General features: G+C 38.1%; 1 protein-coding gene across 1 annotated transcript in view; it reads right to left on the reverse strand.

The window, feature by feature from the left end:
* Positions 1 to 1,260: 1,260 nt before the first annotated feature.
* TMED10 (transmembrane p24 trafficking protein 10) overlaps positions 1,261 to 19,012 on the reverse strand; it is a 35,868-nt gene continuing 18,116 nt past the window's right edge. The window contains exons 2-5 of the mRNA XM_038545301.1: positions 17,605 to 17,716; positions 13,452 to 13,525; positions 4,770 to 4,896; positions 1,261 to 4,396 (exon numbers count right to left, since the gene is read on the reverse strand). Coding sequence (XP_038401229.1) covers positions 4,275 to 4,396; positions 4,770 to 4,896; positions 13,452 to 13,525; positions 17,605 to 17,716 — 435 coding nt within the window. The 3' untranslated portion in view covers positions 1,261 to 4,274. The remainder of the gene's footprint in view (positions 4,397 to 4,769; positions 4,897 to 13,451; positions 13,526 to 17,604; positions 17,717 to 19,012) is intronic.

A 19,012-nucleotide genomic window follows, 5' to 3' on the forward strand; every position in this document is an offset into this window, starting at 1 on the left:
GCCAAAGGCAGATGCTTAACCAACTGAGCCACCCAGGCATCTCCATCTGAGGAACATTTAGAACTTTATGATCAGTAGGGATGTGGTTGATGAGGTAAATAAATGAGTCCAGGAGATTCACTTCCTGATTTTTAATGAGGTGGATAGTGATTGCAAGGAGAGGATAAAGAGAATTGGTAGAATGGGGTAGGGGAGTTGTGAAAGATGAATTCACACTCCTTTGACCTCTCTACAGCTCATCAATGACCCTTTTATTTTATTTTATTTTTTTAATTTTTTTTTATTTATTTATGATAGTCACAGAGAGAGAAAGAGAGGCAGAGACACAGGCAGAGAGAAGCAGGCTCCATGCACCGGGAGCCCGACGTGGGAATCGATCCTGGGTCTCCAGGATCGCGCCCTAGGCCAAAGGCAGGCGCCAAACCGCTGCACCACCCAGGGATCCCTCAATGACCCTTTTAAAGTATGATATCCTACACTCTGCAAAACACTCCACCTTGGCTCTGGATTGGAATACAAAGGGACTGCTGTCTCCCTTGACCTGGATCTAGTACTTCTATTAGTAGGGGTGCTTAGGTGGCTCAGTTGGTTGAGCATCTGCCTTCTGCTCAGATTATGGTCCCAGGATCCTGGGATCAGTCCTCACATCAGGCTCCCTGCTCAGCTGGGGAGTCTGTTTCTCCCTCTCCCTCTGCCTGCTTGTGCTGTCAAATAAATAAAATCTTAAAAAAAAAAAAAAAAAAAAAGCCAGCCAGCCTGTGAATGTGCAAAGCACTTCAGGTTGACTCTTGGAAAGGAGCTTTATGAAAAATGTTCAAATGTAAGTAAAAGGAAGGAGAAAATGGCTGTGTTGGGTTTTATATAGATGTGATGGGCAAAAAAGCAGTCCTGAGAGGTTCTGAACTGGGAGGGGTATTTTGAGAATGGAGGGTATGGGAGAGGACACTCTAGGAATCATTCCAATAGCAGTTTCCAAGAGAAGCTACAGAGAATATTTGGCTTACAGAACCCTATTTTACCTTTCTGAAGATGTTATTGATTATTATTATGCTTATATACACATCATATAGCTTACATATTTATATATAAAATATAATAAAACTGTATTAGCTCACATAAACTTTATTCATCTCAGCAAATTATATATAACTTTTCTCTAATTTATATGGATAATTTGCCATACTTTAAAACTGAAGCATATGGAAGAATTATTGCTACTTCAAAGAGATACTCAAGAGTAACAGAAAAATACACCTAAAATGGTTTCTGCTAGCATTTATTTGAGAAAATTTACACAAAAATCCCCAATCCAACACTTACAAGTGAATCTGTAGAAATCCCACATGCCTCTATCCATTAAACAAACAGAAAAATGGCTTATGACAGGAGTTTATGACAACAGTATAACAGCACTTAAACTGTATCATTTCTATCTGTGTTATATATAGACTGTGTTGAAAAGGCTCAAAATGTTGGAAAGCAGGTAACATCCCCATTTTTAAAGCTTATTTGCTCTTGCACTAGCCTTCTATCAAAGGCAAATAATTTTTACTTTTTCAATAAAATCAAGGTGTTATCAATGAACTTTAAACTGAAAGCACAAATGTCTGAGTTGGTATTTCTGGCATGAGAGTAAAAGGGAAGGACATGGAAAAAATACCAGTTTCACAGAGTCACATCTGTGAACAAAAACATCAGTAAAATAAAATATTCTCCTCTCCTATCTTATTTGCCATTGTCAAACAGAAGGATATAATCAAGTGAAGAACTTTCATTGCTTCTGAAAAAGGGGAAAGGCACCAGTCAGAAATATGAAAGCTTCTTACTAGGCTAATGGTACAGAATAGAATTTGACCTTTAGGCCTCTAAGACTGCATCTGACCCACAAATTCGGTTATTCTCTTCCCTACTTGGATGTATCCTCTGTCACCTAGTAAATGTAATATCACAGGTGGACTTTCTCAACATCCATTGTCCTCCTTAATGGTGAGGATTTGGCTGCCAGGTTCTCAAAAGCTGTACCTATCAATTCCTACCAGCAGATGGCAATGTTACACAAATTAATGAAAAAACCATTCTGCCACTCTAGAGGAATTCTAGAGTCAAGAAGTCAAGAAGGTGGGAAGGGAGGGCGGGGCTTTTGGGTTTACAGTAGCTGGAGCATTAACAGAAGGCCTGAGATTTTAACAATGTAACTCACTCCCTCTTCTAATTTTGTAATCCTGGTCATCACAGCAGTGTTCTCCATTATTTCTAATATATTGCTTCTTAATTGCAAGCTATTTGCCCTAAGTCCTATAATTCTTGCCACTGCAATTAGACAAAGCCCTGCAACAGTCAGCAGGGGTTAAAAAAGAAAATTACAGAAAGGACACTTTCCTAGGCAAAATGGAGAAATTTTCAAGTGACAGTATTTTTCATAACTTTTCATAAACATGGTCATTTGTATCCATACCTTTGCTTACTTATATTAGTAGTGGCCTTTGGGCACCTTATATTCCCATAGCAATTCTTCTTGCTGTGGGAAAGAAGCAACATTCATTTTCAAGTATTTACTCTATTCATAATCCTTCCAGATGTGGTTTTTTTTATACCCCATGTCTTAATTTGCTAGACAAAACATACAAAGACAGGAATTAAGTCAGCGACTGGCCATGTAGGAAGTGTTGGTAAATTTTACTTTCATTTTCCTTGCTAGAAGTTATGTTAAAAATTCAAGCAACCACATATCTGACAAAGTACTTGTATCTACTATATAAGGAAGTCTTGAAACTTAATAGTAGAAAAAATCTAATTAGAAAGTGGGCAAAAAGAATAGAAATAGTTCATTGAGGAAGATATATAAATGATAAATAAGCACATGAAAAAATGTTCAACATCATCTGCCATTAGGAAAATGCAAGTTAAAACCATAAAGAAGTACTACTAGACACACCTATTAGAATGACTAAAATAAAAAATAATAACAATAGCAAATACTGGTAAGAATTCGGAGAAACTGGATTGGCCACACATTGCTGGTGGGAAGGTAGAATGGCAGTTACTCCAGAAAAAGAGTAGGACAGTTTCTTACAAAAATAAACATGCTTAACCATACAACTCAGCAATTGCCCCCTTGGGTATTTCTCCCAGAGAAATGAGAATTTATGTTCACATGAACACCTATACATGAATGTTCACAGCAGCTTTATTAGAAATGGCCAAAAACTGACAATGACCCCAATGTCCTTCAATGGGGGAATGGTTAAACAAATTGTGGTACATTCATACCATGAAATACTGCTGAACAATAAGGAGCAAGCTATTGATACATGCAACAACTTGGATGGATTTCAAGGGATTTATGCTGACTTTTAAAAGCCAATCTCAAAAGATTACATACTGTATGACACCATTTATATAAAACATTCTTGAAATGACAAAACTAGAGATGGAGGACAGGTTACTGGCTGCCAGAAGTTGGGGCTTTGGGGAAAGGAAGGGAGGTGGCTCTCGTTATAAAAAGGGAGCAGTACAAGGGGTATAAGAGTTGGACTGTTCTGCATTTTGCGGTGGTGATCACACAAATCTACACCTGATAAAATTGCATAGAACTAAAACACACATATATACACAAAAAAAAAAAAAGATTTAGGCAGTTGAGCACAAATATTTTAATTCTCTAAAATGAAGTCCTCTTTAGGAGTTATATACAGTTCAAAGCTCCTTTCTATGAGGTATCCCATCTATCACCCTTTTAAGAGACATAAATTTATGAAAGGATATCACCAGAAGCTACCTAAACATTTCAGCTAAGGGTCAAGAGAAAGTGAAGTGTGTTTTCACACAGAAATCCAAAGAGGACAATCAGAATGAAACAAGTTCAACATGGTCATACAAACCTTGGTAAAAGAACTAGAGTGGAAGCCCAAGCTGGTGAGCAAGTAGGAAAAAGAAAGAAAACATAGTTCGAACAGGTAACAGGAGGAAACCTAGTATAAATGCTGGCTTTGGCATTATCTAGGTAACCCCCTATTGTTTGTCATAGGTAACTCTATTAATAATAGTCCTATTGTTGCAAAACCAGTCCAAATCCTACCAAGTTAAAAAGAAGTCCCTCATTGATTTGTTGAGTGTAGGTGGTAACCCATGGTCCTCCCATACCAAAAGAGATCAGTTCTGGCAAGAAAGCTCCAACGTGCCTTGATGGTGCTGTTGGTAGGATGCCTTAGATCAGACACGTCCCAGTGATGTTCAGCTGGCTGAGATATAAGGTGGGAGGAGACTGGGTCTTTTTACTCAATCAACTTCTTGGCCTTGAAGAAGCGACGCAGGTAGAAGACCTGCCAGGTGGCTAGTCCAATGAGGCAGAACATTGAAAAGATGCTGAAGTATAGGACCCGAGTGTTTGTTGACTCTAAAAAAAAACAAAAGTGTTATAAGGCTATGAAGTGAGGCTCAGCAGGCTTAACAGGGGCCAGGGGGAAAAGGCAATTAATTAACTTCACCTAGTCCCTAGACCTGTCAGTAGGATTTTGGATTGGCTTTTCTCAAAATTTCACTGTTCTATATATGAATGTTAAAAATTACAAACATTAGCACTATCAATTTGATACACAATAAGCTGAGAATATAGCCAACCACATATCACGGAAATTTCTATTCCCTTGAAAATATAACAAAGCTCATTTACCTGGAAAAGCAACAATAAAGTAAGTGATCATCCCATTTGGCAAAACTGAGAAAAGAGATCTGTCTCCTTTATGAAGAGACAAGAACTGCCTTCTCACCATTGGTATCTCGCATCTCCTCCTCTCGCTTCTTCATGTAGGCAAAATCATTAACAATGGATTCTGAAAGGTCTTCTAGGCGTCTGAGCTCCACCTCTAAAGGCTTGAGCTTCTCAACCTTGGCTATCTGGAAAAGAAAGGAATTATGAATTCACTCCTTGAAAAAACTGCTCTCTGGTCTAGAACAGGCAACAGAGGAGTCTTTTAAAAGTTTCACCAAATCCGGGGCACTTGGCTGGCTCAGTTGGTAGAGCATTCGACTCTTTATCTCAGGACTGTGGGTTTGGGCCCCAGGCTAGGTGTAGTGATTATTTAAAAATAAAATCTTAAAAAAATAAAATAAAAAAATAAAAATAAAAATAAAAATAAAATCTTCAAAAAAAAATAAAAATTCACCAAACTTAAAATCTCCCCTGTTATCACTCTAACATATTTTGAAATCTGGGCATCTGCCCTTCTCCACAAACTGATGTGTTTCCTCAAACTTTTTTGATACTTTAATTTTGGCTGAAAACTCCTTATAAGTATTATAATATAGTGGGCTATAAAGTAAAATGTTATTTTCCTAAGATTTCTGATTTTAATAAAGCACTTTACTTTGCCCTTCCACTCATCTCCAAGAAAAAAACAATATTATCCGGGTTCTCTATAGAACTCCCTACCTTTTTTTTAAAAAATATTTTATTTATTTATTCATGAGAGACACAGAGAGAGAGAGAGAGGCAGAGACATAGGCAGAGGGAGAAGCAGGCTCCATGCAGGGAGCCCAATGTGGGACTCGATCCAGTGACTCCGGGATTACGACCTGAGCCGAAGGTAAATGCTCAACTGCTGAGCCACCCAGGCATCCCAACTTCCTACCTTTTCTTCTCTTTTGTCCAATTCACCTTCTTTGTTCTTTTTCTGTTAATGTTAACAGAAGTTAATATGGGATAAACAGGAAGAGTTTAGGGTGTTTTGTTTTCTTTGCTAATTGATATTCTTCATTGAACATCTAAAGTTACTTAATATGAAAATTATTTAAAATAAAACTAGAAACTGCTGTTAAAATAGGGACATAAAAATTAAGTTTATATTTAAGGTGCATTAAAGTGTGATGAATTTGCAATGATCCACCTAAGTTTTCTTTCACTGGATGTACATTTTCTGATATTTGTAAAATGTTGGCTAGAGTTAATGGTGTGATTGATAGCCGCAAAAACAATGAAGCTAACTGACCGTAACATTTAACTAATGGTTAGTTAATGCATTCAGCTAACTCTCCTAGCTTAATGCCCAAATGCCAAATTTTGTCATTAATATCTGCTGCTTGATCTAGTATCTAGCCACAGAGCAAAGAAATTCCCCAGGAAAAAGATTTCAATTCAAGAGATATATAATAAGCTGAACTTTAGTCTGTTTAACATTTTCCCTCCTGGTCTATACTTTCGCCTCCAAAGCTTCCTGAATGAGACAGTATAAAAGCAATGGTATGAAATTTCTTTAGCAATAAATGATTTAAAGTTTTCTATATAGAAACTTGTAAAAAGAACTGCAGATGAAACTATAGCCATGCCTCTGCCAGCTGAAAATATTATTTTAAAAAATTACTTTGAAGACTACTTGTAACCCTTTCCACGTTTTCTGCAAAATGACAATAGGCCAAAAGCCCCAAACCTGAAAAATGATGATGGAATTAAAATAAATTTGGAAATCTTAAAAAAAAAAAAAAAAAAAAACTTAAATAGGGCAGCCCCGGTGGCACAGCAGATTGGCACGGCCTGCAGCCCGGGGTGTGGTCCTGGAGACCTGGGTGTCAGGCTCCCTGCATGGAGCCTGCTTCTCCCTCTGCCTGTGTCCTGTGTCTCAGCCTCTCATGAATAAATAAATAAAATCTTTAAAAAATAAATAAATAAATAATAAAATAAAATAAATAAATTAAAATAAATAAAATAAAATAAATTTGGTATTGAGGATGGCCTTTGTAGATTACAGACCAAAAATCTCACTCCTAATCTTTCTCTTTTCTGATGTTTCATTTATTTTTTAGTTGTACAAGCAACACATAAACATTTACATTTAATCTAAACCTAGAGATCAAAAAAATGTACAAAGCGGTCTTTTTAAAAAAGGAAAGAAACATTTAAGACCTTAACAATAATGCTTTCTTGAGTGCTTACTATGTGCAAGGTACCAATATAAATGATGATCTCTGCTCCTAAGAAGCTCACAGTCTGGTGGGGAGGCTCATATAAAAAGTTATAACCATAACATAAGGCATCATGTATTAACTTCTATAATAAAGGTACACATTAAAAGTGGAAAGAAAAGAGCACAAGATTAATCATAGTTGGAAGGATAAAGGAAAGCTAACAGAAGTGGGCAAGGTAGGATTCACAAATTATGCAGGATTTTGAAAGAAATGAGAAAGGCATCCAAGGCTGAGGGAACTTGCAAATCAAAACATGGCTGTGTTTAGATCATATGTAGTCTGATGCGCATGTGTGTATGTATGTGTATGTGCACACTCGTGTGTCAACACACATACATGCTTGGGGGAGGGTGGTCAGTAATAGCAAATGAAAGGCTCAAAAGTTAGGGTGGAGCTAAATTGACAAAGAGGATGAAGAAGGTAGTATAATGATTAGACCTATCAGTATATATCCAGAATGTGTAACCTACTTTAGACCTTACAATCTTTTTTTTTTTCTTTTAAAGATTTTATTTATTTATTTATTTATTCGTGAGAGACACAGAGAGAAGGGCAGAGACATAGGCAGAGGGAGAAACAGGCTCCTGGCGGGGTTCCTAATGCGGGACTCGATCCCAGGATGCTGGGATCACGTCCTGAGCCAAAGGCAGACAGACACTCAACCACTGAGCCACCCAGGTGCCCCTATACCTTATAATCTTGTTTAATCCTCATGACCTTATATAAGGTGAATATTATTATTCCTAAATTTTTCAAATGAGGAAATGAAGGTTCAAAATGTTAGGTAACTTGCCCTAGTTCCGAGCTTGGTAGAGCTGAGACTGGAATCCAAGTCTGAGTTTATATTTTATTCTGAAGGTACTAAAAATTTGATGGTGGAAACTAGCAGACCACACTGTTTTTTGTGGATCAAAAGTGAAGTGATCAAGCTATATTATATTAGGTCACAAGGTTCTGCATAAGTTGTCCAGTTTATTAGTCAAACTTCCTTGGTTTCATACTGCTATTATTCCAATTTTTACAGACTAATAGAATAAAAATTTTTAAAAAAACTATCATTACTATTCTCAGGAAGACCCTCTTCGTTTGCCCAGGACTAAGTATTCAATGAGTATCATCAAGATTGATATCATAGTCAGTATAAAAAGATAATAAGAACATCCGTATCAAAATCCCCAATAACTGTTGTTCTGCTCTTCTGAACATCTGATTTATCAAAGTGTCTGTAAGAATGTGAAATTATACATGTTTCATGGTGGCAGGCTATTATTCCAGTCTACTTCTCTCTTCTTAGGCTGGAAGGATGATTTGTATTTTGCCAACAGCTTAATAAAAGCAAAGCCTGTTTGACAATGTTATATACCACAGATTCTCCACTAGAGGGTAGTAATGTAAACTGTATTTAGGCATTAAATGAAGACTACCAGAGCTACAAGGGACTTCATTCTACAAATCAAACTGAAGACTCCATAGTCTAAGTAAGTCCTTTGGGTGGAAGACCAAGACTAGTAGAACCATGGTTTCTTGACTCCCTACCTAAGCTAAGGTCACCAAAGCATTTATTAACATCAAAACTGCAAAGCTAAAAAAAAAAAAAAAAAAAATAACCTGCAAAGCTCTCCTATAAAATGCAAGCAAAACTGTATCTTTGACTTCTAAAAGTATATCCGCTCAATATATCCAAATCCTATCTATCTCTCAAGCCTTAACCATGAAGCTTCCCTTCACTACTTCTGTCCACACCGATGCCCTCTTTCTTAAAGTCCTATAGCACTTAGACTGTGCCACATCACTAACACTCAATCGTACACTGTCATATTCACATTGTTTTGATTTTTAACCTTTTTCCCCCACACTAGTTTGGCTCTTGAACTTAAGGAAATTAATACAATGTATACTTTGTATAGCATGCCCATTCGTGCCTTCTTCAGAAGGGCCAACTTTCTCATAGCAGTAGGAATTACTGTTGGTCCCCTGAAGCAACAAGGCTTCCTCAGACCACTCTGCATCTACCTTCACCCACCACCCAGGACAAAGTCTTCCCTACCACACTATCACTCTCGTCTGTGGTGGTAGGGACTCCTTGGAAAAGCTACAAGTCAGAAAGCCTTTTTCTGCCCATGTAAAACACCTCCAAAATCTTGTGAAATTACCCTTCTTAAGGTATTTCCAAATCTTCCACTCCCTTAGTGATGATTTGAACCTAGGGTTCAGAGTCCTATAATTGCACCAAGGAAAGGTTTTAACTCTGAAAAACTGCTTCTTAAAGCACACGTGTGAACGAGCCTCTAGAGAATTGCTAGCCTGTTTTCCTAGTTGGAGCACTGAGACTCAAGAGAAGTTTTTTTGTGGTAAGCCAGATTCAGTCAAATTGCTGTTACCTCCACAGTCCCCACCACAGCCCCCCAAATTTTAGAAGCACAGCAGTAACAGTGGACACCATCTAATCTAACACAGTCAAGATAAAGAAGGCAGACCTACACCCAAGAACAACTCTTGTGTGGGGAGGTACGTGAATCACAGACCTCTTCATAGAAACTAAAATGGTCAAGAATGTGCCAAAATAAGGCCAGATAATACTGCCAATCTTAGGGCTTTATGAAATTTAGGATGATCCTATTTACTCTGTCATAGTCAACTTCTAGAAAGGATAGAAAGAGGGAGCCAAAATTACTGAACTAACCAAACTATGTGTCAGGTGCCTTGCCCATATGTTATTTCATTTAATTCATGTCGAGAAAGGGATTTTGGATCTAGTATGCAGAACTAGAGTTCCTCCCCTCCTAAGGGCATTCAGAAAAGTAGAACTTTTGGAAAGTCTTCAGCTGTTGCTCCAACAAGGGCAACAGTGTTTCTGGTATACATGTTGATAGCAAATGACATACTAATAGAACCCACAGGCACAACAGGATTTTAGTTGTACTGAAAATTTTGACATCTACATCAAGGGAACATATATAGAATCCCAGAGTTAGAGGATGTGTCAGACAGCAACTTCTTTGTGGGATAGTTATTGCCTTCATTTCCACAACTGCAGGATTAGATAATTGAGTCTTTGCAAACAGCTGCTCTAGTTCATGGACCACCAAAAAAAAAAAAAGGCTCAATTCACATACTGACTCTATAAAGATGTGCTCCTCTTCATTGTAATGGGCAGAAGACAGTGTAAAAGGTCCTCAAAACTCAACAGAGATCAAAGTGCTAATATGTGAGGACATACCAAACTCTTTAAACAACCATTCTAGCTTCCAAAATATTAGCCTATATTTGTATTGTTTACATAGCAATTTCACATGCACTAATTAAGTAAATCCTCCATAACAATTTAGTAGGTATTGTAGTACTGTGTCTAGCTACTGAAACCCTGACTACTACTATTAAATTTTACAAAACCACAAGGGATTTCAGAATCATGACGCTCCCAACTGCGAGGGAGAGATACTTTGGATGTGAAAAATTAAAGAAATGTGCCACCTCCTCTAAGCCAAACACTTAGGCCAATAGGCTCAAATCCTCTGGAGATAAAAGCTCTCTATTACCTCAAGGGCCTGAAATTAAATGCCTCAAAACCTCCACATATGTTCAGTGTTCTCCGGTAATTAACCAGAGAACAAGTGCTTCTATTATTCATGTTCTTGTCACAGGCATTTGTTGAAAGACAAGTAACAGTTATTTCTAAGCAAGATTCAAGGGAGCCTAGCCACTAACTGAGGAAAAGGCTGGTCTTTGGCCTACGTCGAAACCACTCCTCTGTCTCAGTTTGCTGTGCCTTTTTGGGGGAGGTGGAGGGGTTGGTGGTAAGATCACCAAAGAAAGTAGTAGCAGGAGTTACTTGGTTAAGAAACAGAATTTAGAGCTGTGTTGTAACCATGTGCGTAATGACATGCTTAGGACGTGCCAGACTTCCAAAGCAGGAAGCAGGCAAAGGAAGTGCTGTGGTTTCCTTTCTGCTAGGGATTCCCCTCTTGGGTTAAGCAAAAGGTCAGGGAAGATAAAGGCCCTTCCCCAATGTCAACAAAGTCCAAGGATGAAAGAAATTCCAGGAGGAATAGGAGTTCTAAAATGCTCCGTGACAGTGATGCCCACATTATTTTATATATATATTCAATAATGCCCTCTGTTTTAGAGGGAAAAATTACATCTAATGTCTAATCAAGTGCCCTATTATTTCATATAATGGCAGCCATCAGATTTGGAAGAAGAAGTTACAACCGGTAAAATTCCTTACGGTAGGAATTCAATGTATGCTGACTTAAGAGTGGCTTCAAGTTGAGGACACTGCAGCAGTCACTGAAAACTGAAAATCGGGGATGCCTGCGTGGCTCAGCGGTTGAGAATCTGCCTTTGGCTCAGCATTCTGGGATCTAGTCCTGCACTGGGCTCCCTGCATGGAGCCTGCTTCTCCCTCTGCCTATGTCTCTGCCTCTCTCTCTCTCTCTTTTTTTTTTTTTAAGATTTTATTTATTTATTCATGAGAGACACACAGAGAAATATTTTTTTAAATCTTTAATAAGAAAAAAACAAGAAAACTGAAATCATCTTAGCTATTCTTCTACCTCAAAATAACTACATTTTTTTATACCTTACAATGACATTTTAACATATATTATCTTATTTAAATATAATTATGATTCTTCTGAACCATCAAAGTTTAAAAAGATTCAGGCAGAGGGTGAAGCAGGCTCCCTGCAGGGAGCCCAATGCAGAACTTGATCCAGGCATCCTTGGATTCCAACCTAAACTGAAGGCAGACGCTCAACCACTGAGCCACCCCGGTGCCTCTGAAAGGATTATTTTAATTTACTCTTCAGTTCATCAAATAAAGAGGCTCTCTTGCTTTCTGTCTTTTAACTAAACTAGCATAGACACAGAAACAAGAAATTCAAAGTCCCTGCCAGAAACTGTCTTCCATTCACTACCTCTACCGCATCCCTTGCTCTTGTTGATCACCTATAAATAACTCAGCCTCGTGTTGTTCCATTGAATATCTAAACTAAGAAAAAGAGGAAAAACCTAAAGAGCAGCAATTCTTGTACTACTTCCTGTTGCAGAATTAGCTGGTCATTTCCAATCTTCTTCCATTTTAGTCTCCTTTCTAGGTCCTGATCAAAGATGGAGCAACTTTCTCTGGGTCCATCAGTCCTAGAAAATTCTCTTAAATCATTTAAATCAACTTTCCTTTATTTAGTTTACATTCTTTAAAAACCATTTACATTTCCTGTGCCACACCTCTTCTACATACCTTCAAGGTACCATTGTAAAAAGACTCTGATCTGGGTTAAAATACTATTAACTTTCTGTGAAGATCCATCCTCCAGTCTTAAGTAGTTCTCGTGCTTTTGTTCTTTTTTTGGGGGGGAAGATTTTATTTATTTATTTATTTGAGAGAGAGAACGTGCATGTACATGGGGGGGGACAGAGGGAGGGAAAAGCAGACTCCCCATTGAGCGGGGAGCTGGACACAGGGTGAAGGTAGGGGTGGGGGCTCCATCCTAGGACCCTGGGATCATGATCCGAATCGAAGGCAGACACTTAACTCACTAAGCCACCCAGGCAGCTCAGTTCTTGTGGTTTTTAAAAGGTGCTCTCCATTTGAAGAACCATTTTGTGATCTCTTTCATAATAGACAAAAATGGCTCAGAGTCCCCTTACCCTTATCCTATGCACACCTCCACCTCCCTAATAAATGTCAAATTTTATTACCTATAATACTTCCTGTCAGCAAAAATGTTTATTCATTATCACCATCCTAGTCTCTTGCAGTTTTGCTTCCATCGTGCTCTTTAAGTTTCTTAGAGTGTGAAATTACTTTATTAACTAGAAGCTACTTTTGACTATGGTGTTTCTCAAAGACAGCACAGTTGTTCAAGTCTAAATAGCACTGAATCTATGTCCCAGAAATATATATATAGCTGTCAGTCTGGGAATAAAATCTTTAAGAACTAAAAACACATTGCTTTTCTTAATCTTGGACATATAAGTGAAGTCGAGCTTTTAAAAAGTATAAATAGAGGCACCTGGGTGGCTCCGCGGTTGAGTGTCTGGCTTTGGCTCAGGTTGTGATCCCGGGGTTGTGGGATTGAGTCCCGCATCAGGCTCCCCGCAGGGAGCCTGGTTCTTCCTCTGCCTATGTCTCTGCCCCTCTATGTCTCCCATGAATAAATAAATTAAATCTTAAAATAAAAATAAATAAAAAGTCTAAGTATACACCTTGTTTCTGTCTCAAGAGCACTAATGGCATATGCTTGAGTGTTTTATCTCACCAACATTTCTATGGGATGTTGGTTCAGTCATTTGGCCAAAGGCACTACCAGAATTATTGTTCAAGGCTGTTAACACAACTTTTTGTATTAGTTAAGATTGTAGCTGACTGTCACATGACTACTGAGAAAACAAAAGCCTTCTGGGCAAAGCACAGCCGGCTGGCCTGACTAGGTCACAGAAACCTCCCAGCACAGCACGCTACTACTGGCTGTTACAGAAGGACATACCTCTTCATAATTTTTCGCCTCCACTCCGTGTTTCATGTCTAGAATCACGAGTTGATCAGGTATCCGCCCTGTTCCTGAGAAGGAAATCAAAAGATTCATTGTGTAGAATATTTAAAATTCCGGGAAATCACCCACCCACCCTCCCTCTCTCTAACCCCTACCCTCTCAATAGAGGGAAACAGTCGCAACTCCTCCCCCTACTCAGCTGCAAAAAATTCCTGGCTCTAGCTAAAATCACAAGCATTCCAGACAAAGCCTCTATCTGTGTGGGGTGCCAGAAAGCAACAAGAACATGCTGCTGGCAAACATCTCTGAGCAAGCAGGACACAAGACACTGTAGCTGGTACTACAGAGGAACAGAACAGCAGAAGAGACTACAGGCTTACTGAATCGGGAAATAAAATTCAAGTCAAAACAGTACAAAAATGAGTGGCATATAGACCAATAGGTGGTAGGCACCAACTAAGATTGTAAAGGTGCATTTCTACATCTGGAAAGGCTGTCCTGTCAAATTTTGAGAAAAAAAAAGGATTACTGGGTATACGGTAAACTTGGATTTACTTAATATAAACATGAGTATTGAAAACAACACAGGATTTAGCTAATCCACTTTAATTCAAACATTTTGGTCAATGTAAGGCCATTTCCGTAGGTTAATAAAATATTATAGGACCCACAAAACACTCCAAAGAGAATAGCCCAAGAAAAATTCTTGTAAAGGAGAGTACAATTTTCAGGGATGCTACTTAGAGAAATGTCTATTTGGGATAGTAGGGCTAAGAAAGCTAGGGTCATATTAGAAAAGGTAAACTGATTCAGCTTGATCAAAAAAGAATTTAACCTTAAATCATCAAATAGGAGAGAGGGAAAGACTCCAGAGTCCCAAAATTGCTCAGCCCCAATCCCCTGGAAATCACCTGATTATTTATGAAATAAAAAACTGCCTGCATGGAATTAGGAGTTTAGTGAAACAGTGCCACTTAAACATTGGAGCTCTTGAGACTACAAGCCAGAGAGAATGGCACTATACTCCACCGCCTGAACACTGCAGGTTTCTGAAATGGACTCAAGTCAATTCAATAACTACTGAGAACTCACTGGGTGCTAGAAATGTACTGAATTACAATCTCTGCCTTCAAAAATTCGATGGGGAGCTAAGACAAATAATTGTAACAGCTACAATGAAAATGCAAAGCAGTATAAAACTTCAAGGGAAAAAAAATCCATTCAGATAATCCCAGCTATGGAGTAAAGGTTAGAGAAATAAAGGGATTAGTTGTGGACAGACTCCACTAAAGAGAAAGCACCTGAAGACAAGAACAAAGTACTCTGGCAAAGGTTCAAATATTGAAATGAGTATGGCATGTTTAAAAGACAGTAAAGTTCTTTTGGATTGATCAGAAAGATCAACTTGAAAGCAACAGAGGGGCGCATGGTTGGCTCAGTTGGTAGAACATGTGGCTCTTGTCTTGGGGTTGTGAGTTCAAGCCCCATGTTGGGTGTAAGGGATTACTTAAAAATTAAAAAAAAAATGTAATGCAAATTAAAAAAAGAGGAGAAAGAGAAAACAACAGAAATAAGACTACATAGGTAGGACTAAGACACTAAGTCACAGATGTCTTCTGAGCATGAAACTAGTAAGTCTCCTAAACAAAAAAGAAAACAAAACAAAGTGGCACCCAGAGAAGCAGGCATCTTTTCCCAAATCCAATGTGTAGACCTGGTCACTGCACTGGTCTTTAAGAGATACAGTGCAGGTTTTTGCTTCTCCTTCTTCATTTAAAAAATTATGAAACCGAACCAGTTCACAACCCTACCTGGTCCAAATGATCAAGACATTCTCTCCCTAACAGGGTCTTCCCACCATCATTCTGTTGCCACAGCAAAGCATTAGCATTATTCAAACACTAGTGAAACCACAAAACCACAGACCTCTGGCTATTCTCAGTCTAGACCATACAGTCTCTTGCACAGACCAGCTAGCTTATTCCCTTAGCTGACATCATAGCCCTAAAGGGTCCCTTTTATTAAAAACAAAGCAAAACAAAAAACAACAAAAAACCCACCAACCTTCTCTGCATTTTTCTGTTAAATGGACAATCTTTTAAAAGGTGCTCCAAAGACTACAAGGTATCACATTGTTCCATATCAAAATAAATGAAACTAGAAGTTGAGTGCTGACTATACAGTGTGTGGATACATTTGTACATATATATACATATATGTATTTTTTTTAGGAGGAGGAGAGGCAGAGAGAGAATCTTAAACAGGCTCTACCCATGCCCAGTGCAGAGCCCAATGCAGAGCTTAATCCCAGGGCCTTGAGATCATGACCTGAGCCAAAATGAAGAGTTAACAGCTTAAACACCCTGACACAATCCATGATTTAAAAGATTAGAGTTCAGGGCAGCCCGGGTGGCTCAGTGGTTTAGCGCCGCCTTTGGCCCAGGGCCTGGTCCAGGATCGAGTTCCACATCAGGCTCCCTGCATGGAGCCTGCTTCTCCTGCTACCTGTGTCTCTGTGCCTCTCTCTCTCTCTCCTTGTGTGTGTCTCTCATGAATAAATAAATAAAATCTTAAAAACAAAATAAAAATAAGAGATTAGAGTTCAGATTTGTGTGGTGGCAGATATAGAAGATATTTTGAAAGAAGTATCAGTATAACTCAATGATAGGCTGAAAAAGGCAAAAACAATTTCAAAATGTGAGCCCACGTAACTGGAAGGATAGTAGTAACATTGATAAGAGAGGGGAATTAGTTTGAAAGGGAATCTTGTGAATACAGTCTTCTACATCTTAGACATCTTGGTTTTGAGGAGTGACACAACCATGTGAAATGTCTAGAATATAGTTGAGACATCCTGGAAACAGCATAGGTGGGAGCACAGAGAAGGATATTGGTCATGAAATCACCATTAAAATTCTTTATTTTTAATCCATTATTCCATTTACTTCTGGCAAATTCCCTTAGCTTTTAGGCTAACTTGACCAACTTTAGATCAAGGGAGTCAATTTTTGATTAACTGTCAAAAGCAGCTGGTTCATCTGCCATTCCTGGGAACCTACTGGCACTGTTGGCAAAGATGCTTGCTCTTCTTGGATCCTATGTTCTGAACTTTCTACAAATGTAAAACTGTCAGGAGTCCTTTTGCTACTACACGGAGGAAGCCTGAGACTAAAATTAAATGGAGACAAGGAAAGGAAGCACTAAGAGAGGTAGAGTTCCAATGATACTGTTAAAACCCCAAGATGAAGCTGTACCTTGGGTCAGCATCACGTTGTAAATTTCCCAGTTCAGAGAAATTTCTCTTTAAGGTAGTTTTGAGTTTTGTTTTTATGTCCTATAGGACCCTTTTGGGCTATAGCCCAAAACTGATGTAACAAGTATAACTGCATACAGCTTTGAAAAGGCTAGGCATACAGTAATGTAACAAGTATAACTGCATACAGCTTTGAAAAGGCTAGTGTTTTTTAAACTAATGAATAGGGAGTAAAAAGGAATCTGCCTTTAAAAAAAAAAAAAAAAGATTTTATTTATTCATCCATGAGAACGCACAGAGAGGAGAGAGAGAGAGGCAGAAACACAGGCAGAGGGAGAAGCAGGCCCCATGCAGGGAGCCAGATGTGGGACTCGATCCCGGTCTCCAGGATCACGCCCTGGGCTGAAGGCAGTGCTAAACCGCTGAGCCACCCGGCTGCCTTTTCACCCATGATTGAACACAGAAGCCATCAAGTAATCAGTAAAAAGGTACTATGGGGTCTTGGCCTTGAGATGCACAGAAGAATTCATAGCAAGATAGAACTAGGAAAGTGCTCTCAAGAACAAAAATACTTCTAAATTTGCCATATATTGTTAGACGGATGTTATTTCTAATCCCTGAGAAAAATGTGTCACTAGCATATAAATGCGCTATTTTCCAGGATATATACAAAATTCAACTCTATCATTCAAGCCAGTATGTCACAGCATTCAAGAAATGCCTACTCCTGTTCATGAAGAACTCAGCTGATTAGCCAACTTTCACTCATATGTGTGAAAAACATATAAACAAATGTAGTTTCCATTTCCTCTTCCTGCTAGCCCAAGAGAGTAAGTTCATGCTCTAACTCGAGAAGAAACACTTAATTCAGGGAAAACACTCTTGATTACTTACCCTTGCTCTCAAAACACACTTCAAACATGTCATAATCTTCAGTAGTAAAGGCAAATTTCCCCTTGGTTGCATCTTCCTTGGAGTACAGAATATGACCAGCAGAATCTGTGATCTAAAATAAAAAGTAAGTAAGAAGAGGAAGCAAATAACACCAGGGAAAAGAACTTACAGAAATTGGAGAAATGTCTGTAAGTAAATGTCTTTTACTGTCTGTAAAAGATAGTTGATATTTCTCATTATGGTGACTATGTTCAGTCCATTCCTAAAGACAGGAATTGAATTATAGATGAAAACCAGGTAGAGCAAATTTCATTCATCCAAACAGTATCCCAAACAGCATCCACACTGAAGGCTAAAATATGTTGCTGCTATAAAATGTCTTACCATACCAAAAAATTGATACGGTTGATATAAATTGGGCTTATTAGCAAAAGTTTACTATAAAATGTATACCAGTATCATTACCTAGAAACGGACAGGTCCTAAGAATGAAGAGGACAATTACCAGAAGAATGTAGGAGAAAAATATAGAAGAACACACCTCTTCTGTGAAACATATCTTGATGGGGTAGAGGTAGAAGCAGAGAATGGTAATGAAACACCTGATGCAAAAAGAGAAAAAAAAGGGATGCATAGAGAAGAAAATCTGGAAGATTCATTCCTGCGAATTGCACATCAATTATGTCAATGATCAAATGTGTTGGCAGAGAGGCATGAAGGACAAACAAGAAATCTGTCCTAAAAAAGGTATCATTGGTTTCCACCAGTGATAATTTCTTTCTTCTAGGTTGTTAGCTTTAGTTCTCCAACCTTAAACTGCTCCATTTGTAGAGAATGGCCTGTAAGCACAGATTAAGTAACTAGTCATATATAAAACAAGGGAATGACACTGTAATATGACACAGTGGATTGCAATTCTTTATTAGAGCTCATGGCTGTCCTAAGAAAAGGCACATTTCATTACTTAAAACAAGAAGCTACTTGCAATGTGGAACACAAAGTAGTAGCCTCATTATATTAAACTAGATGTTCTAATGCTGTCTGTAAAACAAGATTCATTTATAGGTGGGATTTTAAATATGAAAACTGAGCAGTACTTAAGAGCTTATAATTTAAAGTACTTTAATAACACCAGTTTTTTTTTTTTCTGAGTAGTGAGATTTCTTCTTTATACTTTTAGTTTTCTTTCGATTTTCTTTAAAGGCATGTATCACTTATGGTCAGAAATAAAATTATTTCATTTTGGGGAAAAATATAGTAACTAAATAGTTTTTACTGCTAAACTAATCTGAAATGGGTCAATTTATTTATTTATTTTTTATGAGGGGCCAATTTAAAAGGTTTTATGGCACATCATCTAAATTCCCTAAAAATAACAGTAGTGATATTAATCATGAATCTTCTGCTA

The sequence above is a fragment of the Canis lupus genome, chromosome 8 (genome assembly GCF_011100685.1).
Source record: "Canis lupus familiaris isolate Mischka breed German Shepherd chromosome 8, alternate assembly UU_Cfam_GSD_1.0, whole genome shotgun sequence".
NCBI classification, from domain to species: domain Eukaryota; kingdom Metazoa; phylum Chordata; class Mammalia; order Carnivora; family Canidae; genus Canis; species Canis lupus.